Consider the following 24,240-nt stretch of genomic DNA (forward strand, 5'->3'; position numbering starts at 1 on the left):
GGTCATATGGTAACATTGTTAACCTTTTGGGGAACTGCAGAAATTGTTTTCTAAAGCAGCCTTACCATTTTGCATCTGCACCAGCTTGTACTAGGGTTCCAATTTCTCCACTTGCTTGCCAGCATTTGTTGTTATCTTTTTTTTTTTTTTTTTGAGATGGACTCACTGTGTCACCCACGCTGGAGTGCAGTGGTGCAATCTCGGCTCACTGCAACCTCCACCTCCTGGGTTCAGGTGATTCTCCTACCTCAGTCTCCTGAGTAGCTGGGATTACAGGCGCCCGCCACCACGCCTGGCTAATTTTTGTATTTTTCAGTGGAGACAGGGTTTCGCTATATTGGCCAGGCTGGTTTGGAACTCCTGACCTTGTGATCCACCCGCCTCGGCCTCCCAAAGTGCTGGGATTACAGGCGTGAGCCGCTGCACCCGGCCTATCTGTCCTTTTTATTACAGTTACCCTAGTATTTGTTAAGTGATATTGTCATTGTGGTTTTGGGCTAAGGATGTTAAGCATCTTTTCATGTATTTATTTATCCATCCTCTTTGGAGAAATGTCTGCCCATATCCTTTACCCATTTTACTTAGGATTGTTGTCTTTTTATTACTTAGTTGTAAGTAATTCTTTATGTGTTCTGGACCTACTTCCCTTATCAGATAGGTGATTTGCAAATCCTTTCTGCCAGTCTCTGGCTTGGCTTTTCACATTCTTACAGTTTTGATGATGTTCACCCTCTTCCAGTTTTAAGGACTCCTGATGACATTGGGCCAAACCTGGAAAATCTATGATATCTCTCCCAATCTTAAGATCAGCTGGTTAGTAACCTTAATTCATGTGCAGCCATAATTTATCTTTTGTAACTTAATAGAATCACAGGTCAGGGATTAGGACATGGATGTCTTTGAAGGTGGCCATTATCTTTTGACCACAATATCGTCTGTTATTCTTTAGAATCAGACCTGCCTTCTGGAGTTACTCATTGGCACATGTGAGGGAGAAGGATTCACACAGGGCCAACTGGTTGAGGTTGTAGGACCCCAGCTGTGGAGCAGGGTCGCTATTCAGCCTTTCTTGCCCTTTCCTCCACCATGAACCATGTTTGTGTCCCTTAGAATTGAATTACAATATACTCTGACAAGGAAAAAAGATATCGGTATGACCACACTGACAATCTTCAGGTGAGTATGGGCAGAAGAGATATGTTCAAAGAGATGGAGGAAGGAGCAGAGACAGCACAGAAGAGATAGAGCCTCTAAAAATGACGGCACTGCACACTGTCTCTATTTCTTCACTTCCTGCTTGCTCTGAAACCCACTGCAGTTAAGTTTTGGTTTTTGTTTGTTTGTTTGTTTGTTTGTTTTTTAAATGGAGTCTTGCTCTGTCGCCCACACTGGAGTGCAGTGGCACAATCTCGGCTCACTGCAACCTCTGCCTCCTGGGTTCACATGATTCTCCTGCCTCGGCCTCCCGAGTAGCTGGGATTACAGGCATGTGCCACCAAGTCTGGCTAACTTTTTGTGTATTTTTAGTAGAGACAAGGTTTCACCATGTTGGTCAGACTGGTCTTGAACTCCTGACCTCGTGATCCACCCACCTCAGCCTCCCAAAGTGCTGGAATTACAGACATGAACCACAGCGCCCGGCCTGCAGTTTTGTTTTGTTTTGTTTTGTTTTATTTTGAGTAATAGCTTTGTTGAGATATAATTCACATAATGTAAAAGAAACCCTATTAAAGTACACAGTTCATCCTTTTAGTATAGTCACAAAGTTGTGCAACCATCACTGCTATATAATTCCAGAACATATCCTTTAACCCAAAAGAAACCCTGTGCCCGTTAGCAGTTACCCTGCATCTCTCTTCACAACCACAAATCTTTCTTTCTCTATGAATCAGCCTAGTTTGGCATTTTCATATAAATGGTGTTGTATAATATGTGGCCGTTTTTGTCTGGCTTATTTCCCTGAGCATGATGCTTTCACTTAGTGTATATCACTCCTTTTTATGTTCAAATCATATCCTATTGTCTTCATATACTGCACTTTGTTTACCATTGATCAGTTGATAGTCATTTGGGTTGTTTATACTTTTTGGTGATTGTGAATAATGTTGCTGTAAACATTCACATACAAGTTTTTGTATGGGCATATGTCTGCAGTTCTCTTGGGTATGTGTTAGGATCAGAAATCTGAGTCAGATGGTAACTCCATATTAAACATTTTTGAGGAACTGCCAAACTGTTTTCCAAAGTAGCTGCGTGATTTTACATTCCCAGTAGTGTAGGAGGGTTCCAGTTCTCCACACTCTGCCCAACACTTGTTATTGTGTCTTCTGATTATTGCCTTTCTAGTGGGTATGAAGTGGTAGCTCAGTGTGGTTTTCATTTGTATTTCCCTAATGACTAATAATAATGTTGAGCATCTTTTCATGGTATTTTGTTCTCCTAGCCTTACTGAAACAATTCAAGCTTTCAAAAACATTTCACACTGTTAGTGATACCCTCTTTGAAATTTGTTCTCTGGGCTGTTGGAACTTACCCTCTCTTGATTTTGCCTCTTTCCTTAACTACAGCCTTAAATTGGGTCCTACTTCTCTTCCCAAACTTCAAACGTTAGAATGGCTCAGTGCTCAGTATTTACCTTATGCCATTATGTTTTTCTTCATGACACTTATTTCTATCCAAAATTAGAATGTAAAGTTAGTCATTTCCTTATCTTCTGCATCACCCATTGGAATATAAGCTCTATGGGGACAGAGGCTTTGTCTTGTTCATTACCATATCCCTCGTTCCTAGAATAGCACCTAGAAATACATATTTTTGAGTGAATGAATGTATGCTTTAGAAAAGTCTACAGAACTGTTACATGAATAAAAATCAGGACTCCATAATTAAATAAGTTTCCAGAATGCTATATTAGATGAAGTTAAACAAGCATCTTTTGTGTGGAAGTTCTCATACTTTAATGTGATAATGATCTTTGTGAAATGTTATTTGACCGTGAAAACATTTTTGGTGTGGAATGTGTCATGGGACTTTAAAAAGATACTCTTCTAACTCAAGCAGCTAAACTGCAACTCCCAGCAAATTTGTGGAAGGCTTTTATTAAATAGATGTTTTGTTGGCACTTAGAAAAGTAAGTTGTGATCACCACAGCTTAATATGAAACCACTAAGAACAGATTGTATCAAATTATCCTCATCTCTGATATTCATAGGGTTTTATCAGAATGTCATTCTATTAGAAGGCCATAGTGATGATATTTTTTCACAGCAATGAGGCTTTGAGCTGGCTTTATCATGATTTCCCTGTTCTGAGAAGCCGAGTGGGTTGTCAGCATCCTGTGATCACCCTGTCACTTAAGAATTTATGTCAAGATATCAGGGTGGGTTGAGATCTATGCCCTTGGGAAAAACTACCTGTACAGTGAGCTGTTAAGAATTTATGTCAAGATATCAGGGTGGGTTGAGATCTATGCCCTTGGGAAAAACTACCTGTACAGTGAGCTGTTTACTGTCTTTAGTCTGTCACAGCGAATTTCAAGTGGTTACCAGTGATCAAGAGTGGGTTTTCTAGCACGTGGTGGTAACACAGCCTATAGAGATAGCCCTGAACACTAAACCCAGAAGAGGAGGATAAAGAAAAGGAGGCAGGGGATAGACCTGGACCCTGGGGGTTCCCAAGTGTAGGTTCACAGCCCACCGTATGTTAGTAGTGGATACTAACAGGCATATTCCTGAGGACCAGGCAAGGAGAGTGGTCAGAGTGCAGAAAGCCAGAGAAGCATTCGAAAAGATGTCTCCACATACTGGATGTAGTAGCTTACACCTATAATGCCAGCTACTTGGGAGGCTGAGGAGAGGGAATTGCTTGAGGCCAGGAGTTTGAGACCAGACTGGGCAACATAGTGAGAACTCCATTGCTAAAAAATATGAAAAAAAAAAAAAAGTTAGCTTGGTGTGGTGGCATGCACCTGTAGTCCCAGCTTTGGGAGGCTGAGGCAGGAGGATCTCTTGAGCCTGGGAGTTGAAGGCTGCGGTGAGCTATGATTGTATCACTGTACTCCATCCTGGGTGACAGAGTGAGATTCTGTGGGGAGAGAGAAAAGAACGAAGGGAAGGGAAAAAAATAAAAACGAAGGAGGAAAAGAAGAGAAAGAAAAGATAGAAGGAAGGAAAAGAGGAAAAAACAAGAAAAGAGATAAAGAGTCTACACATAATGCAGTAGGGCAGGCAAAACAGTGAGTGACCTCAGTGTCCACACTGGCAGAAGCGAGGTAAGAAACCAGATGGATATTGTAAGCCAGTGGTTCTCAAAGTGTGACATTAGACCAGCATCAGCTGAAAGCTTGTTAGAAATGTGGACTTTCGGGGCCCTGTAGTCTGCATTTTAGGAAGCCCCAAGTACCGATGGAAGATTGAGAATGGCTAGTCAAAGCAACAGAAACCAGCTTTTGCAAAAGAGATGCTTAAACCATGCCCTCATTCAAGGAGCTTCTTAATATCTTTCCTTTTTTTTTTTTTTTTTTTTGCTGGTGCAGAAATCAGTCCCTGAATGTGATGTCTACTTGGTCTTCAGGTTTAAATTTGTTTTTTTAAATAATAAAAGTAATTCTTGTACATTTCTAGGTAATGAGTAGTAACTACATGCAAAGCTGAATGCTCAGCACATGGTTAGCAGACTTAATCCTCTTAACCCTGTGAGGTAGCAACCATTATAATCCCCATATAGATAAGGATACTGACACATAGACTTTGTGAGGCAAGGTCACACAGTTAGTTTGTGGTAGGTCCAGGATTTGTATTAGGATGTTTAACTGCAAGACACTGGTCCAGAACTTCCTAGAATGTACAAGGGAGGTGATAAAAGATGGATAGATGGGAGGGAGGAAGAGGGGAAGAAAGGAGGAGGGGGAAGGAGAGAAGAAAGGAGAAAAAGAGGAAAAGAAGAAAGGATAGCAGGAGATTCTGGAATTAAAGAGTGAGTGAAGGCTCCTTCTAAGGGTGGTCTGTATCCTTGTGCTATGTTATTTTCCTGGTTTTGCTTTTAAGTCAGCCCATCTAGAGATTTCAATAGATTTCAGCCCAGGCCCACCTGCCTGGCTTTCTCCTAAGAATTTGGTTTCATGGGTAGTTTGTGATTTATTTTTTCCTTGTTTGTTCTTTCACTTTCTCTCTCCATGCTCACATAATCTTTGTGACTTAAATACACACTTGGCCCAGTTGCTGAGAGATCCGTGACTGGCTTTATCATTGACTGGTGAATATTCTGGCAAAAACATGTCACTCTTTGGGAACTGTGCTCAGGGGCTGCTTTGAAGCTCCTCTCTGCTTCATTCACCTTGGACCACATTGTACCCTGCCTCAGCTTAAATAGGGTATCATTTTCCCCCTCCTTGTACTGCAAAGCCACAGGGACACTTAATCTTATGTTCTCTGGAGGCCTTTTGGAGCCTTGGAGCCCGATCGCAGTAATCAAGAAGGGGTGGGTGATCAGGGATGAGGTTTGACCCACTGTCTGCCTCTCTCTATTTAAGCTCTTCATTTTCACATTCCTCCCCATGGTTTGTAATAAAAGTGGAACACAGCTCAAGGGCAGAAATGAGGTTTAACTTCACACAAGGTACTAGAGAGGCTATTTGGAAAGTAAAACTTTCAAATGGCAGTTTAGCCTTGAAGAATATATTGAATTAGATATGCTCTGAGCCTTGATTCATGATCATTGCATAATAGCATTGCTATGTATATTACCTGGGTGCTTTAGTAGACTAGGGAAATGGACTATTTAAAAGATTAAGTTTGCAGAAGCAGTGCATATGCTAATGAAACATGTGGGAGCAAAAGCCAAGAGGCCTCGTTTCCGGTGCTGACTTTTACTTCCTGTGGTGCTCTGGCCTCACTGAACATTGATTTCCTCTTCTGTGAAATGGAGATCATAGTAGACCTTGCCTCACAGGATTTTTTTTTTTTTTTTGAGAAGGAGTCTCACTCTGTCGCCCAGGCTGGAATGCAGTGGCGTGATCTCGTCTCACTGCAAGCTCTGCCTCCTGGGTTCACGCCATTCTCCTGCCTGCCTCAGCCTCCTAATTTTTTGTTTTTGTATTTTCAGTAGAGACAGGGTTTCACCGTGTTGGCCAGGATGGTCTCGATCTCCTGACCTCGTGATCTGGCCCCCTTGGTTTCCCAAGGTGCTGGGATTACAGGTGTGAGCCACCACGCCCGGCTGTCTCACAGGATTTTTAAGAGTACTAAATGACAGAATGCCAAACACACAGCTTTCCTTATCATAGGAAGTAAATGCTTAATAAATGAGAACTGTTTATATTACTATTATACGATTATTTCTCAAAGCTCTGAGTCTGTAATTCTGCCCATACTACTTGCTACTCTCATTCATTCCCTCTTTACTTATGCAGTTCTCTGTTAGCCAATTCTTATTTCTTGTCAGATTCAGAGTCATGATGGTCACCTTTGAAGATGTGCTGTCATTTCAAAGCACTGGCTAACTACAGCCAAGACTGACAACCATGAATAATTCCATAGAGCCTCTGAAACACTCTAGCATTTCAGTCCAACTCTTATATATATACCACCAAGTTGTTCTCTCTTGCTTAGTGCATTCTCTTCTTGGCAGAATTCAGGTAGAGTTACCAAAGGTGGATATCAACTTCCTCTGAAAAATAACCCAGCAGGAACTATCGTGGATTAATTGGGCTTCATGAGATCATCACTGTCAAGTCTAAAAATACATGAGGAGATAATCACATTTTTTATTTTTTATTTCTTGTACATTTTCAGCACGTTCACGTCCATGTTCTTCCCAGGAAGACTGGAGACTTTCACAGGAATGACAGCATCTATGAGAAGGTAGGTCTGCTCTCTCTGATCTTATTGTTTGATCACACGGACTGTCGTTGGGATGACATCAACCTAATGAATCAGGTATTATCCTAGATATGGTCTGAAATGGAATTCTATTTAGTCTGACTTGGAAAGTGGCAGTAGAGGCCAAGGAGTCAAGAATGGCCATCATGGGAACCCAAGACTAATTAATTCTAATGATTTTCTTTTTCAAATGAAAACCAGCAGAAAACAAGTGTCCTTGTGATTTCTATCCTGTCATTTACCAGTACAGTAAATATTTCCATGGAGATATGGCCCAGAATCTCCACAGAAGAAAACCTATGGTGCTACCGGTGAAAATCAAGCAGATTGATATATGATTGTTTTAGTTAAATGCTACACTTAATTTTTAAAACACTTTGGAACTCAGCTTGTCATTCCCAACAGCATTTATTCAAAGTGAAACTTTGAATAATCGTTAGCAAAAACTAGGTTGATTTGAATAAGTGTAACTCACATATCATAAATATTAAAGAAGTTAATTTATTTCTAAGTACTCCCATTCAAAGATATAAGTGTAAAACCACTACAAATTTGAATCGGCAAGAGCCAGGTGATCCTCACCTAAAGCCCTGTCTACGTGAGAACCTTCAGATGCCCATTTCCACCGTGTGGAGTGTAGAGCCTGTCATGGATCAGGCTGTCATAAAATATAAGGTGATTTCAGTTTACCTGTTTATTCTAGCCAAAGAGGAGAAAGTATGTCCCCCACATGGTAGAGCAGATTAGATAGCACTAGTACCCTGGAGTGATTGGTTAAAAGGACTTTGAGGCTGTTTGTGGATGCAAGGAAAAGTGCTGTGATTGATTAGCAATGCCTGCCAAGGGCATCAGATAGGAGGGAGGTATCATATTTGCTGTCTATTTGACATTACTGTTCTAACTCTTTGAGAATGCATTTTAAAACATATTGTTTATCTAGATTGTTTGTCATGTGGCTCTATCAAATAAACCACATGATTATCTCTACCTCATTTCCAGGGACCAGTTAAAATCTATGCAACTTTTTGTGTGTGTGTCTATAGGGCTTCTTTGCAGTACTGACATTAAAATGGCAACTCAAACCCTGAAAATAAAGAACAATAGGTCAGCAGTTAATAATGAAACTTATAATTAATGTTTCTGAGACGCATTGGATTTCATGAAGTGGCTGGTTATTCTGCCTTTAGGATAACCCTTACTATCTTTTGCTTCCTATGTTTTCCAAGACCTGTAGTGGATGTGCGTAGAGTGGAAATAATCTAGCCACCAGTACCTAAGTGCTGATTTGTGGACTAGTCGCTGCAGATCTCAATTCTCAGGAGGTCCCGTCCCTGGAGATTCTGATCGAGTTGATTGCACAGCACTTAGATCAGTCATTATATAAGGAAATCCTCAGGAGGCTCTGATGCATGACTACCTTTGAGAATAGGCTCTCTGGGTTTTCCAAAGCCATATTCTATAAAACTATAATTTGAACTCATTTTCATTGGATGTAGAATACAGTTTGGGGATTGATAAGGGCTCAGTTCACACTGGAAGAAAATCAGAATTATAGAGTAATTATAAAGAGATATAATTAAAATACAAATACCAATCTCAGTAATGTAAACTAAGGTTAATAAAATGTTGCCAAATACAGACTGTTTTAATGAATAAATTAGCACATGAATTATATACTAGTAAGTACTGCTAAGGTAGCATTAAAAGTGCTTGAAAGCACTGTTTTCTTAGGCTGAATAGTCACCTTGAAATCTTGTCGATGTTCCAAATGTGCTTGAAACAGAAGCTGCATGGTTACATTTCAGCCCAGTTCAAGACACAATGTACAGCACTGTGGTTGGTGTATGGCCTCTCTCTCCTCTCTTATTCTTTTGCCCTTGTCTGCATGCTCTGATGGCCCCACAGATAAGAAAACACATGTTTCTACTTCCCACATTTTGGAGGATCATCTCAGGAGAAGTAATTACTGTAAGAGTTCTTTCTTTTCTTTTTTTTTTTAAGTCAGTGGTATAAGTCATATGTAGTATAGACAGTATCCACTAAGGGAGATTGTGGTAGAAGACTGTGTAGAGACTGAAGTCCAGAAACAGGCAGAAGTAAGTTCAAATCCCAGTGGCATCTCCTAACCATATGATATCGAAGCCTGAAAGACTTGTTTCAGGGCTTGGTACTTACCAAGAATTTGTTAATAGATAGCAGTTTCTGTTCTTATTGTTATTATTACTATTTTTTTAAGTAGCAATGGTTAGTAGAGAACCAGATTCAAAGCCAGGTCATTGGATATTCCCATCTACCATTCTTTCCAACGGTGAGATTCCCAATTTTCCCCTTTGTCTTTAACCATTCATTCTCAGTTTTGTCTTCCTCTTTGTATGAAAATGCTTCTCTAGGCTGAGTATCTAATAACACAGTGTTCAGAAAGAGGCATGAAAAGCATGCAGCACTGCACAGGCATTATTGGTATAGAACTTAATGTACATTAGACCAAGTGATCTTAATCAGAAGCGATGGAGTGATGAGGGATGGCATTCTTTATATTGATGGGAGCACTCGCTCTAGATTATGCATCTGTTCAGGACATTCAACAAACAGACTGCCTTGGAGGGTGGGAGGTAGGAAACAGGAACAGCAGGAGGCTGAGCTCCATAAAATGTAATTGTATTTCTACTGCTGCAGACATAGAAAATTATGCCTAAAGAAGCCCCAGAGTATAAATTGGCTAGGAACATTGTGTTCTTTCTGGGCACTGTTTTAAGATGGTTAGTGACAAATAAGAAGGTTCATAAGAAGGGCGGTTGGGTCTGAAAACAGATGTGGGGAGTAGTTGATGGTAGGAATGTTTTGCCTGGAAAAAGAAAGACTTGTAGAGGGAAGATAGTAACAGAGTCACTGTTTCCAAATTATCTGAAGGGCTGGCAGTTGGAAAGGTATTAAATACATTCTATGTGACTCCAGAGGGCATATCTGTGATTATCGGACTACAAGGTGGCAGATATCATTAGCTCTACATAATAACAGGTCAAAGTGAAAAAACCTTCTGAACACTTAAAGAGTGCCTTACAAGGGGGTGAGCTTCCCATCCCTGGATTCACTCAAGCACAGAGCAGATGGCCACAATTCTTCAAGAAGATATCTACATTTGGTCGGTGGATGGGCCACTTGGATTTGTGATTCCTCTCCTCACACATTTGAACCATTTGATCATTACCACCATTTTCAGGTTTTACAAGTTCTGTAACAAATAGTGGGTTTTTGTTGTTGTTGTTGTTGTTGTTAGTATTACAATGTTTGGGTGACTGTCTAGTGAAACATATTGTTTTCTTTGTTAAGTTCATGGAAATAAAAGGTAAAACCTTTTTTTAAAAAAACTATAGGAAACCACACTTTACTGATTTTTTTCTCATTCCCAGCCCACTTCCTGCTTTTCCTGCAGCTCAGCATTGCATATTGATGGTCCTTGGGCTTTGCTTGCCTCCTCATATGTGTTTTATTTTTGCCTGCAAAGTATTTTTGGTGATTTGCTCTATTGTGGCTGTAAAGTATTTCTTAATGAATCTAAATGCTGTTAGGCATATTGCTCATTCTCTAGGCCTATGCAGTTGCCATGTCTGCCTCCTACCTAGGCTTTCTTCACTGACTGATGGTGCATGCATAGCTCCTGAGGGCATTGGAGTTTAAGATCTTTGCCTATTTCATGGGCTGCTCCTCTTCTCTCTGCTACTCAAAGATTACAATTCCCCAGGATCTTCTGTCTGGTATACTGGGCATGCTGTTTATCTGAAACGTCTGTTTAACCTCCCTGCCTACTCATTTACAGTGCTCTGGCCCCAGGTGAGTTTTTTTGTTTTGTTTTGTTTTTTGTTGTTGTTGTTGTTTTTAACTTCAAGTTCCGGGATACATGTGCAGAACGTGCAGGTGTGTTACATAGGTACACATGGACCATGGTGGTTTGCTGCACCTATCAACTCGTCATCTAGGTTTTAAGCCCCACATGCATTAGGTGTTTGTCTTAATACTTTCCCTCCCCATTGCCCCCACCCCCAACAGACCCCAGTGTGTGTTCTTCCCCTCTGTGTGTCCATGTGTTCTAATTGTTCAGCTCCCACTTATGAGTGAGAACATACAATCTTTGGTTTTCTGTTCCTGTGTTAGTTTGCTGAGAATGATGGTTTCCAGCTTCATCCATGTCCCTGCAAAAGATATGATCTCATTCTTTTTTATGGCTGCATAGTATCCCATGGTATATATGCACCACTTTTTCTTTATCCAGTCTATCATTGATGGACATTTGGGTTGGTTCCAAGTCTTTGCTGTTGTAAATAGTGCTGCAATAAACATAGATATGCATGTGTATAGTAGAATGATTTATAATCCTTTGGGTATATACTCAATAATAGGATTGCTGGGTCAAATGGTATTTCTGGTTCTAGATCCTTGAGGAATCACCACACAGTCTTCCACAATAGTTGAACTAATTTATACTCCCACCAACAATGTAAAAGCATTCCTATGTCTTCACGGCCTCACCAACATCTGTTGTTTTAATAATCGCCATTCTGACTGGTGTGAGATGCTATCTCATTGTGGTTTTGATTTGCATTTCTCTAATGATCAGTGATGATGAGCTTTTTTCTTGTGTTTCTTGGCTGCATAAATATCTTCTTTTGAGAAGTGTCTGTTCATATTCTTTGCCCACTTTTTGATTTTTTGTTTGTTTGTTTGTTTGTTGTAAATTTATTTAAGTTCCTTGTAGATTTTGGATATTAGACCTTAGTCAGGTGGGTAGATTGCAAAATTTTTCTCCCATTCTGTAGGTTGCCTGTTCATTCTGATGCTAGTTTCTTTTGCTGCGCAGAAACTCTTTAGTTAGATCCTATTTGTCAACTTTGGCTTTTGTTGCAATTTTTTTTTTTTTTTTGGTGTTTTCATCTTGAAGTCTTTGCCCATGCCTATGTCCTGAATGGTATTGCCTAGGTTTTCTAACAAGTTCTGAAATTGAGACAATAATTAATAGCCTCCCAACCAAAAAAAGCCCATGACTGGATTAATTCACAGCCAAATTCTACCTAAGGTACAGAGAGGAGCTGGTACCATTCCTTCTGAAAGCATTCCAAACAATCCCAAAAGAGGGACTCCTCCCTAATTCATTTTATGAGGCCAGCATCATCCTGATACCAAAACCTGGCAGAGACAAAATAAAAACAGAAAACTTCAGACCAATATCCCTGATGAACATCGGTGTGAAAATCCTTAATAAAATACTGGCAAACCAAATACAGCAGTACATGAAAAAGCTTGTCCACCATGATCAGGTCAGCTTCATCTCTGGGATGCAAGGCTGGTTCAACATACATGAATCAATAAACGTAATCCATCACATAAACAGAACCAATGACAAAAACCACATGATAATCTCAATAGATGCAGAAAAGGCCTTTGAGAAAATTCAACATCCCTTCATGTTAAAAACTCTCAATAAACTAGGTATTGATTGAACATAGCTCAAAATAATAAGAGCTACTTATGACAAACCCATAGCCAATATCATACTAAATGGGCAAAAGCTGGAAGCATTCCCTTTGGAAACCAGCACAACACAACACAACACAAGAATGTCCTCTCTCACCATTCCTATTCAACACAGTATTGGAAGTTCTGGCCAGGGCAATCAGGCAAGAGAAAGAAATAAAGGGTGTTCAAATAGAAAGAGAGGAAGTCAAATAGTCTCTGTTTGCAGATGACATGATTATATATTTAGAAAACCCCATCGTGTCAGCCCAAAACATCCTTAAGCTGATAAGCATCTTCAGCAAAGTCTCAGGATACAAAATCAATGTGCAAAAATCACAAACATTCCTGTACACCAATAATAGTCAGAGAGCCAAATTATGAGCAAACTCCCATTCACAATTGCTACAAAGAGAATAAAATACCTAGGATTACTACTTACAAGGGATGTGAAGGACCTCTTCAAGAACTACAGACCACTGCTCAAGGAAATAAAAGAATACAAACAAATGGAAAAACATTCCATGCTCACAGATAGGAAGAATCAATATTGTGAAAATTGCCATATTGCCCAAAGTAATTTATAGATTCAATGCTATTCCCATCAAGCTACTGTTGACTTTCTTTGCAGAATTAGAAAAAACTACTTTAAATTTAATATGGAACCAAAAAAGAGCTCATATAGCCAAGACAATCCTAATCAAAAAGGACAAAGCTGGAGGCATCATGCTATCTGACTTTCAACTATACAAGACTGCAGTAACCAAAACAGCATGGTACTGGTACCAAAACAGATATATAGACCAATGGAACAGAACAGAGACTTCAGAAATGACATCACACATCTACAACCATCTGATCTTCGACAGACAGACAAAAACAAGGAATGGGGAAAGGATTACTTACTTAATAAATGGTGTTGGGAAGACTGGCTAGTCATATGCAGAAAACAGAAACTGGACCCCTTCCTTACATATTATACAAAAATTAACTCAAGATGGATTAAAGACTTAAATGTAAAACCCAAAATCCAGGTTAGTTCTTTAACTTCAGTGGTGGGTCCTGCCCCATCTCCCCAGCTCCTGTAAGTCTCATTCACTACCACTGACTTCTTTTGTCAAATATATCATTCTTGTTCCCACCTCAGTGCCTTTGCACATGTTGTTCTCTTCACCTGTAACGTCTATCATCTTCTCTTTCCCTTTATGTGGCTTCATGTCATCATTCAAATCTCATCTCTGAGTCACCTCCTCAAAGGGTACTTTTCACTGTTTTCTGATTTCATCTATAATAGTTAATCCTCTGTCCTCTCTAGAGTAACTCTATCATATTACCATGTCTGTTTCCTTCTTAACACCTCCCACACTTGACATAATTTATTACTTTATTATTCAATACCTGCATCCCCCAATTATGTGTTACAGTCTTAAGAGCAAGGATCTAATCTGGCGTAGGTTGGACCTTCAGTGAATATTTGAAAACGAATGAACACATTTAAAAAAACCAACGTGTTGATCTAGAAGAACTTGAAATTCTCTACTAGTTCTAACATAATTTAAAAGGAGACTATATATTGCTTTTCAGAGGGTCAATTCACTAACTCATAGCCACACTGAGTGAGACTTCGACATGGTGCTATCAGCCATCTGAGGTGAATTTAATGGGGCATTGATGGAACAGAATCCTTTGGTCAGAAATCAGTGTGCAGAAGTCTACAAATTGTGGTACTCTGGAATGGTTAGGGGAAGCAATTATAAACCTTGTCTGATTGCTAAGCAAGTCTGGTAGGCACATGTCAAAGTTGATAACTAACTTGCCCCCTCCCACCAAACCCAGATTTATGTGACCATAACAAATACGGATGTAGGATTTGCTGAAAGCAGGCTCGAGAGCTACTCTTTCTTTCTTTCCAACCTTGATTATCATCTCTAAGTTTGTTTTCACCTTCTCTTCCTCCAGCAGTATGTCCTAGACATTTCAGAATAGGAGCCTCGGTTCTGTCTCAAAACTGAGCTCAAACTCTCCCCCTTCCAAAGCAGAATGTCTGCTGAAGCTCTTTCTTCGTGGTTGTCTATGTAGATCTTGTTTATCTGTAGTGCCCAAACTCTTTCTACATCTATGCTCTTTAAATTTTCATGAATTATGCCAAGCCTTCCCTGAACTCAGTGGGTCCTTCATTATCTTGACAAGTTGATGAAGATTATGGTAATGACCCAAATGGGTCCTTGAATAAAAGAGTGTGTATCGCTAATGTGGGGGAAGAAACACCCATGGCCTAATGTCATATCATCTCATTAACTCAGTAAGACTTACCCTAGCTGTATCCCAAATAAGCAACTCTCATAACTGTATCAGACAATTCATCAAATGTTTATGGGTGACATTGAATGACTGTGACTGTGCACTGTATATAAAACCCATTACTGATGAAGGAAGTGACTATTATTAAAGCAAATGGGAATAGCAATCAGCAATTGGACAAATTCAACCATGAATTTCATAGACAAAGCAAACGTGGGTTCAAGCATGTCATGGGAAACAATTGCTTGGCTTAACACAATTCATGAGCAAAATCAATTTGCTAAAATGCAGGCCATTTGGCCCTGAGGGCTGGAGAGAACCATTATATTGCTGATGATATTTATTGTTGAACTTGGATCTCTTTCACACACCATTTGACAATGGGCTCAGAGTCCATGGGTCCCTAGTTGACTTTTCAAAAAGGAAGGAATGTTTCAGTGAGACAGTTAATTAGCTTTTTGTCTTCTGGGTTTACTGATGTCCTCCCACCGAGTGGTAAGTTTCTGGGTATTTGAGAATTTTGGAATGAAAACTTTGGTATCTCTCATTCAGAATAAGATAACAACTTGATATGCTCTTCTAAATTAATGGAGACTTTTTATTCAAAGAACCAGATGTGATGAAACTAACAAATAAGCATATATTAATGCTAATTTAATGGCCTATGACCTCAAATACTCCCTCTGTATCTCTGAATGCTCTTTGGCTACCTATTTTAATAATGAGAGAGCTGGGTAAGCATCTGGTTTACCCTATCCTATGTCAGATTATTACTGAGTTAAATCTCTATGTTCCTCAAAAGAGAGAAACAAAATTAGCAGAAAATCATTTTTCTGGTTAAAAGTTATTTGTGCCCATTTTTCTCACAGAAACAAATATTCAGATAATATATGTATTAGCGTTCTCTAGCAGGACAAAACGAATAGGATAGATGTATATATATGGAGGAGAGTTTATTAAAGAGTATTAACTTGCACAATCACAAGGTGAAGCCCCGCAATAGGCCATCTGCAAGTTGAGGAGCAAGGAAGCCAGTCCGAGTCCCAAAACCTCAAAAGTAGGGAAGCTGACAGTGCAGCCTTCACTCTGTTGCTGAAGGCCCGAGAGCCCCTGGCAAACCACTGGTATAAGTCCAAGAGACCATAAGCTAAAGAACTGGGAGTCCGACGTTCGAGGGCAGGAAGCATCCAGCACAGGAGAAAGATGAAGGCTGGAAAACTCAGCAAGTCAGCTATTTCCACCTTCTTGTGCCTGTTTTATTCTAGCCATGCTGACAGCTGATTAGATGGTACCCACCCAGATTGAGGGTGGGTCTGCATCTCCCAGTCCACTGACTCAAATGTTAATCTCCTTTGGCAATTCCCTCACAGACACACCCAATAACAATACTTTGCATCCTTCAGTCCAATCAAGTTGACACTCAATATTAACTGTCACAGTATATGATTCAGGTTAGTCATTTTATTAACTCTTTTTTTTCTGCCTAAGAGACAGGGTCTTGCTCTGTTGCCAGGCTGGGGAGCAGTGGCCCAATCATAGCTCACTACAGCCTCAAACCCTTGGTCTCAAGTGATCCCCCTGCCTCAGCCTCCTGAGTGGCTAGTACTACAGGCACATACCGCCACAGCTGGCTAATGTTTTTTTTTTGTTTTTTTGTTTTTTTTTTGTAGAGACAGGTCTCACAATGTTGTCCAGGCTGGTCTCAAACTCCTAGCCTCAAGCAATCCTCCTGGCTTGACCTCCCAAAGTACTGGGATTACAGGCATGGGCCCCTGTGCCTGGCCCAGGCTAGTCATATTTGACCGAGTTGAGCAAGTGAGGAATGTTGAGAAGCATGGAGGGCTATAATGGTAGTGATGGTGAGCTGGGGCCTATAAGGAACGTCATGAAGTCATTGGACACTAAAGAGGAAAAATAATGAAAGAAGGCTGAAGAGTGGTTGATGAGGAGGATACAGGTATCTAGAGGTTGAGCTTCAGGGCAAAGGATGCCATGGTTTTTTCCTAGAGTTTGCTTTAAGGTCAGCCACCCTAGATTAGTTTCCCAGAATTGCTCTCCTATGTTGTTTGAATATGTTCAGTTGCATGTTAGTGAGAAATAAGAAAAATTTAATTATGTGTCTCTCTATCCATAGCATCCATAGTGAGTCCACTCTATCAAACCATTCCATGTGATCCTCCCTCATTGTTTCCTGAATCAAGCTTTCTTGTGCAGAGTCCTATCTGCCCTCCACAGTGAATTCTCGCTCCAAACAGATACATTCCATCAGAAAGCTCTAAGGTGCTTGCCAGTGAAGGAGGAAAACACCTGCTCCGAGGTGTCCTTGTTGCTGTAGTCCATCTGTCTTCCTACCTGCTTCTCATAGTTCTGCTCTCAGTCTCACAGTGGCTGCTGCAGTGAAACCTAAGTTTAACTACAGTGCTTGAAGAATGGGCCGTTTGGGTGTTTAAAAAAATCTTAGGTTTGTATTCAAGGTTCTCAACATAGCTATTGATAAAGTCACTTAAAGTTGTCCAAAAAGTTTTTGTAAGTTTGGAGTTAACCTGCTAAAGCATACTACCAAGATCTCAGTAGTTTTTCCAAATCTTTTTTACTTAGAGAAATGAGAGTATATGGATTAGGGACAGAAAAAAAATAAGACTATTGGAAAAATAAATTATGAGTAGAAATGGATAAATTAGGCAAAGAGAAAACAGATATGAATTAAGCATTGACATGATTCCCTCAATATATAATGGCCCCAAAGTGAAAAGCCCCCAAACATTGGACTTTATCTCTCTTTTAATGAAGAAAATCAAAATAAGCAAGAATTAGGGGGAAACAGATGATAAAAATTAATACAATTTTAAAGTCCCAAAGCATTTGTGAATGTTTTTATTTTTAAATTATCACCTATCATTCTTTAGACAAAAGAATGATACATGTAATTCAAACAACCTTTATAAATAAATCCTGTAACTTCTTAGCTTGGAGCAAGGTTCATTCGTGTGCCACGTGCCAGCAGGAGGAAACCCTAAGGCCTCCAGGTTGCCTGCTTTTGGAGACGTAGAGTCCTGGAAACAACTTGATGTTTAGAATCCCAGCTTGTGTTCAAAATGTGGTTATATTTTTGTCACTGAGAGGTGAGGTCTACCATTGATATTCAGTTTGGTAGCCACTAGCTACACGTGACCAGTCTGAAATGAGATGTGTTGTAAATGTAAAATCCAATTTGGATTTCAAAGACTTATACCAAAAAAAAAGTAAGTATCTCATTAATAATGTTTTATAATAGTTACATGTTGAAATGATAATATTTTGGTAATGTTGAGTTAAAAATTATATCACTAAAATTAATTTTACCTATTTCTTTGCACTTGTTTTGGTGTTGCTACCAAACTCTTTTAATAACATATGTATCTTGCATTAGATTTCTTCTGGATGGTGTCGCTCTAGAATGCTTTCAAACTGCTTCAGCTTACTAGCAAGCAGCTGTTTGTGGAGATTGTTATGACCTTCCCCAGATTTAGAAGAGGAATTTGAATGATGCCAGATTTTCTTCCTAATAAAGGAAATCAAGAAAGAGCTGGTATACCTGTATAGCTCTAAATTCTACACCTTGAGTCAACATAGTGATTTATTGCAAACTCTTTAATGTTGAATTTGCTATTTAAATCTCAGTGTCTCATGTTTTCCATATTTAAAATGGGGGAAAAATATCCAGTTGTACTGGGCTTCTAGTGTAAGGTTGGTGGTCATAAACAATTCTAGTTCTCAGCCTTTGCTCCTAGGGAGAGCACTAATGAAAAATAATAATATAATAAAATTATTATTGTCATTGAGACTACACTGAGAATAATAATAAATCTATTTTAAATAAATATAATATTTGAGAATAATAATCAAATTATTGTCAATGAGAATACACATTGGGCTGCACTGTCTGCTAGGTGCCAAGCATACATTATCTTATTTTCATTAACCTGGCAGGGTCAATATCATTCATACCATTGAATGGAAACTAAATTTGCAGAGAGTAAATGTCTATGTCAAAACCTCATAACCAGCTCATGGTAAAGCCTGTTTATATCAAAGTCTGTTTGACTACAAAGCCTTCCCTATTTCTATCATCCTTTGCTTTAGCCTAAGGAAAATATTATCCTTCAATTTTATGGAAAACCCACGTAATAGTGAGAAAAGTGATTTTCTTAGACACTGGGACTTCCAGTACTAAACCTCAAATGGTTTTCATATCCCTGTTCAACCTTAGAGATATTTACACACACACAGACACACACACACAGACACACACAACACACACATGACACACACACTGGATTTCCAATAAATATATAGGTCCTAGACACACCACCAGTAATTAAGACTTACAGTGAGAGAAATGGCATTTTACAAAGTCAGGCATTTTCTCTGCTTTTAGGGTATGGCCCATTGGTCTCCATCTAGGTACTTTATTATAACTCCTTTTTATACTTTTTTGTTAAACACAAGGAAGTCATCAGCATGCTCTAGCCAAGCTTCTACAATTCCCAAGGTCATCCTTTTGGAGCTAGTTTTGTGTGCTGAACCTCTTAAATACTTTTGCTGGCCCTATAGTGTATTCATGTCATAACACACGAAAATATTGAAGAGAAAACTGCTTTTTTTTCTGAAAAAGAAACAGTCTTGCTTACAACTCTTAATGGACCATAAATATCTTGTAGGCCAGTTGCACCAGTACCTGCTGGAAATCCTTCTTACATGAGTAGTAACTAAGGAACTCATAGAATATTCCCTTTGCACTGAAATGTAGCCTTGCTCCAACATATTTTTCCCTCAAAAAAATTGTTTCTTCTAGTAAGCTCTTCAGAGTTATTGAAAGGACATTGCACAGTTAGGTCAAATCTATATGTGAAATTTCACTGGCTTCTCTAGTAATCTTGGCCCTATCAGTTGATATGAAGACTGAGGCTGAATTTCCTTTTAGTGACTCTAAAAATTTGTTTCTTCTAGTAAGCTCTTCAGAGTTATTGAAAGGACATTGCACAGTTAGGTCAAATCTATATATGAAATTTCATTGGCTTCTCTGGTAATCTTGGCCCTATCAGTTGATACGAAGACTGAGGCTGAATTTCCTTTTAGTGACCTGAAATAAGCAACTGTACTTGTTTTCCTAAATCATTTTCCATCCACATGTGGTGTCTACCCTTTACCTTCTTTCCCCGGGGCATTGGGCTAGTTTCATCTATTGGTGATCTGGGATAAGGCTGAATTAGACTCCTTGAAAGAGGTTGGAAACAAAATTTTCATTAGCTGGAGATTTCCTCAAATGTGGAGGGAGACTGTGATATGCTTATGACATTAGCATACTGATTAGTTAATATATACAATGAAGTGCTCGTTTGGGCACTAAGGTACGTTTTTCTCCATCATGTATAGAAAAGAAGGCATAGGCAGACTTGAAAAGTTTTCTGAGGATACAGACAGAGTAAGAAACAGACCTGAGATTCATACTGTGGCTGTGTGGCTCCAGAGTCTGGGTTCTCCTTCGCTCTGCTGCCTTTATGAACTACCAGAAGCATCTTACTCATCTTAGTCGTCTCTGCCTCCCAGCACCCAACAAATACCACTACATAATAGAGTAGGTTGCCAAGAAATGACTGTTGAGCTAAACCTGGCACTTCCCCAGCCCTCTGGGTTCAGAGCCTGGTTCTCCAGATCCTCAGGTCCATGGCTTTCCTTTATCAGCTGCAAGTCCTCCCACTTCTTGGGCACTGCCTGCCTCCTGTCAAAACCTCCCTCGGAGAAAGAACTTGTACCTCAGTTATTACAATAGTAGTTCAAATTGTTGGCCTTCCTGTGATGTCGATGTATGTTTTCAAACCAACAAAGCCTGCTGAGAAAAGAATGGGATTTTAAAGCTGGAATAGGTGGTCTTAGTCTAGAGGCACAGTGGAACTTTATGGGTAACTCCAGAATCGAATCACCAAGGCCAGCTCTGTCCCCTGTACCCATTTCTGGAACATCCGTGAAAATTAACTTGATAAATTGCTCCCCTAAAAGGCCCACCAGTACTCTCCAAGATAGACAATCCAAAATAGGCTGGTCAACACACACCTTTATGTATGGAATTGTGTCTACATCCAACCCAGAGAATAACAGGCATTTCTGTGTCATCCCCTCTAAGTTCAAAATGCTCTTACCTGCATCATGGTTCCAGATTACATCAGAATGTGTCTGAGTGTGTGTCTATAAAACTTGGACAACTGATCTAATTAATTTGAAAAATCTAAACCTGGGAAACAATTTAAATGCCAAATAATAGAGGAATATGTTTTGATACTATATATTCATCTATGTAGCCATCAAATGAATTTTTATGAGTAATTTTCATGATATAACACTGTGTACAAGCAATCAGGCCAAGAATAATAAAGCAAATTAGTCCTACCATGATTTGTCTTTAGTAAAAATGGGAAACTGGAGAGAGAAAAATTATATTTCCAAAACTGTAGTATACCTGTTGTTTGATTCAAGTCTTGCCTAATGTTTTTCCATTTTTATTATTTTCTACAGTTTGGAGTGAATTCTAATTTTTCTGGACTACAAGTCTGCAAAACAATGTTTTCAATTTTTTTTCCTTCTTTTTTCCCATTTTTCCTAATTTGGACTCACGAAAAACGAAGCTGTCCTTTCGTAAAGCCAAGCAAACTGAAGCTAGACAATGGGAACTTCAGAAAAAAAATAACAGCAACCATTTACATACATAAGCCCCTTTCATACCTGCCTACTGATGTATGGACTTCAGAATAATGTGGCCTATATCAATTTTACAGGCTTGTTCTTTTGTTTGTTGTTGTTGTTTTTTCCTTTCTCCCCCTATTTTTTCTTCATAGAACATGAGATGATAACCTGCTAAAAATGAACTTTCCTAATAACTCAGGACCTACCCATCTAGGAATATACCATCCTAGTCATGAGAGACGAGACAACCTGAGACCAGAGACTCATTTTCTTCTAAAATGCTTCCTCCAAAAGATTTTTTAAAAGAAAAGGGGGAAAGTGGGAAAGGAAAATAAATATTGGGGCCCCCAAATCACTAAGCTAAAGGGAAAAGTCAAGTTGGGAGCTGCTTAGGGTCAACCTGCCTCCCATTCTACTCAAAGTCACCCCTCTGCTCACTGAGATAAATGCATATCTGATTGCCTTCTTTGGAGAGGCTAGTCAGAAACTCAAAAGAATGCAGCCATGTGTCTCCTATCTACCTATGCCCTGGAAGCTCTCTCTCCACTTAGAGTCTTCTTGCCTTTGCTTCAAGTGGTCCCATCTTTCCAGAATGAACCATTGTTCATCTTACATATGTTGATTGATGCCTCATGTCTCCCTAAAATGTATAAAACCAAACTCTGCTCTGATCACCTTGGGCACATGTCGTCAGAACCTCCTGAGGCTGTGTCACAGGTGCACGTCCTCAACCTCGGCAAAATAAGCTTTCTAAATTTAATGGGAAAAAATACATTGGGATATAATATTGAATGGAAAGAGTGGCATATAAACGGAGAATGGAATGGAAGCACATGTACCTTGAAATTAAGAGAGATGTGGCTTCAAATAGAATGTTACAGTGCTGTTCCTTTCTTCATATTCTCTTGCATTTCCCAAACATAATATAATGAGCATGCAATAATTGTGTAATGTAAAGGAAACATCAGGGGTCACCTTTTAAGAGCAGACATCCTGTGTTCTTTTTCATTCATTGGCAGAAGCCAATATTTACTGGCAGTTGTTTGGTGAACCTAGTGAAAAAAATTGACTTTAGTTTTGATCAAAACCTCATGGGAAATACATGTGTGTGAGCTAACTAAGTAGCTGAAACACCCAGAGAGGTTACTTTTTTGGCATTTCTACTCTTTGACTTGTTAGAAAAAAAATAAAAATGCTCCTCAGGATAAAGGCAGGCAGATCACTTGAGGTCAGGAACTCAAGACCAGCCTGGTCAATGTGGTGAAACCCCGTCTCTACTAAAAATACAAAAATTAGCCGGATGTGGTGGTGTGTGCCTGTAGTCTCAGCTACTCGGGAGGCTGAGGCAGGAGAATTGCTTGAACCCAAGAGGAGGAGGTTGCAGTGAGCTGAGATCATGCCACTGCATTCCAGCCTGGGTGACAGAGCGAGACTCCATCTAAAAAAAATAATTAAAAATTAGGGCTGGGCGCAGTGGCTCATGCATGTAATCCCAGCACTTTGCGAGGCTGAGGTGGGCAGATCATGAGATCAGGAGTTCCAAGGCCAGCATGGTGAAGCCTTGTCTCTACTAAAAATACAAAAAATTAGCTGGGTCTGGTGGTGCACGCCTGTAGTCCCAGCTACTCAGGAAGCTGAGGCAGGAGAATTGCTTGAACCCGGCAGGCGGCGTTTGCACTGAGCCGAGATCGCACCACTGCACTCCAGCCTGGGCAACACAGCAAGACTCTGTCTCAAAAAAATAAAAATAAATATAAATAAATAAAAATAAAATAGCCAGTTGTGCTGATGTGATACTCTACAGTCTTATATTCCCATGTTTTTTGTCTTGTCTCCAGTTTCTTCTCAATCACCAAGTCAACTCTTACTGTGTCTGAGGTTCATTTGAGTGCCATATATAACAATTATTAATTTCACAGTCACCAGTTTGACTATTAAAAATGGCAGGGATTCTGTGGTCCTTGGCTGTTGTTTCCTTGGCCTCCGGTTTCCAAGTAATCCACTTTGCCTGGTCCTTGTGTGCATCTTTGGTCCATTCTGATACCCATAAAGAATGCAGTCATCCTTTGCAGGATGGTGACCTTTGGCCTCCTACATCCCTGGAGGTGTCCATGGTCCTGACATAGTCTCTTGTCACAAGCACATGAAGGACACTCGTTGGCCTTTGCCAGCCTATCAGAGTTCTTCTCATGGGCTCAAAAAAAAAAAAAAAAAAAAAAAAAGAAAAGAAAAGCTTGTCTATCCCTACATACTTTCCTAAGACCTGCAGGAAATTAGGTGCCTGTAGCAGACATTCATGTTGCTGCTATAGTCCTTCATTATTCTCTTTGCAAAGCTGTGTACTACCAGAATTCTGGATGGAAAAAGCAGAATGCACATTCAGTCTACTCTTAGAGTCTCGAATTCAAAGGGATGGCTTGCAATGAGTCACCTGTGGAAGACCAAATAATAGCCTCCCATATGGTGCCTATGTACCAATCTTTCAGAACCTGTAAATATGTTAGATGGTAAAAGAGAATTAAGGTAGAAGATTGAATTAGAGGCTAGTCAGCCAACTTTAAGATAGGGAGATGACCTTGGATTATCCAAGTGGACTCAATATAATCACAAAGGTGGAAGAGGGAGGCAAAATAATTAGTGTCACAGTGATGCAATATGAGAAAGATTCAACTTGCCGTCACTGGCCTTAAAGATGGAACTGAACCATAAGCCAGAGTATTCAGGCAGCCTCTAGAAGCTGGAAAAGGCAAAAGAACAGAGTTTCCCCTAGAGCCGCCAAAAAGGAATGCAGACTGGCCAACACTTGAATTTTAGCCCATTAGACCCATTTTGG

General features: G+C 39.7%; 1 protein-coding gene across 1 annotated transcript in view; it reads left to right on the forward strand.

The window, feature by feature from the left end:
- FHIT (fragile histidine triad) overlaps positions 1 to 24,240 on the forward strand; it is a 1,487,281-nt gene that overhangs the window by 1,308,036 nt on the left and 155,005 nt on the right. The window contains exon 11 of the mRNA XM_011947204.1: positions 6,792 to 6,860. Within this exon, the coding sequence (XP_011802594.1) occupies positions 6,792 to 6,860 (69 nt within the window). The remainder of the gene's footprint in view (positions 1 to 6,791; positions 6,861 to 24,240) is intronic.

Source organism: Colobus angolensis, unplaced genomic scaffold, assembly GCF_000951035.1.
Source record: "Colobus angolensis palliatus isolate OR3802 unplaced genomic scaffold, Cang.pa_1.0 Scaffold26, whole genome shotgun sequence".
Taxonomy (NCBI): Eukaryota; Metazoa; Chordata; class Mammalia; order Primates; family Cercopithecidae; genus Colobus; species Colobus angolensis.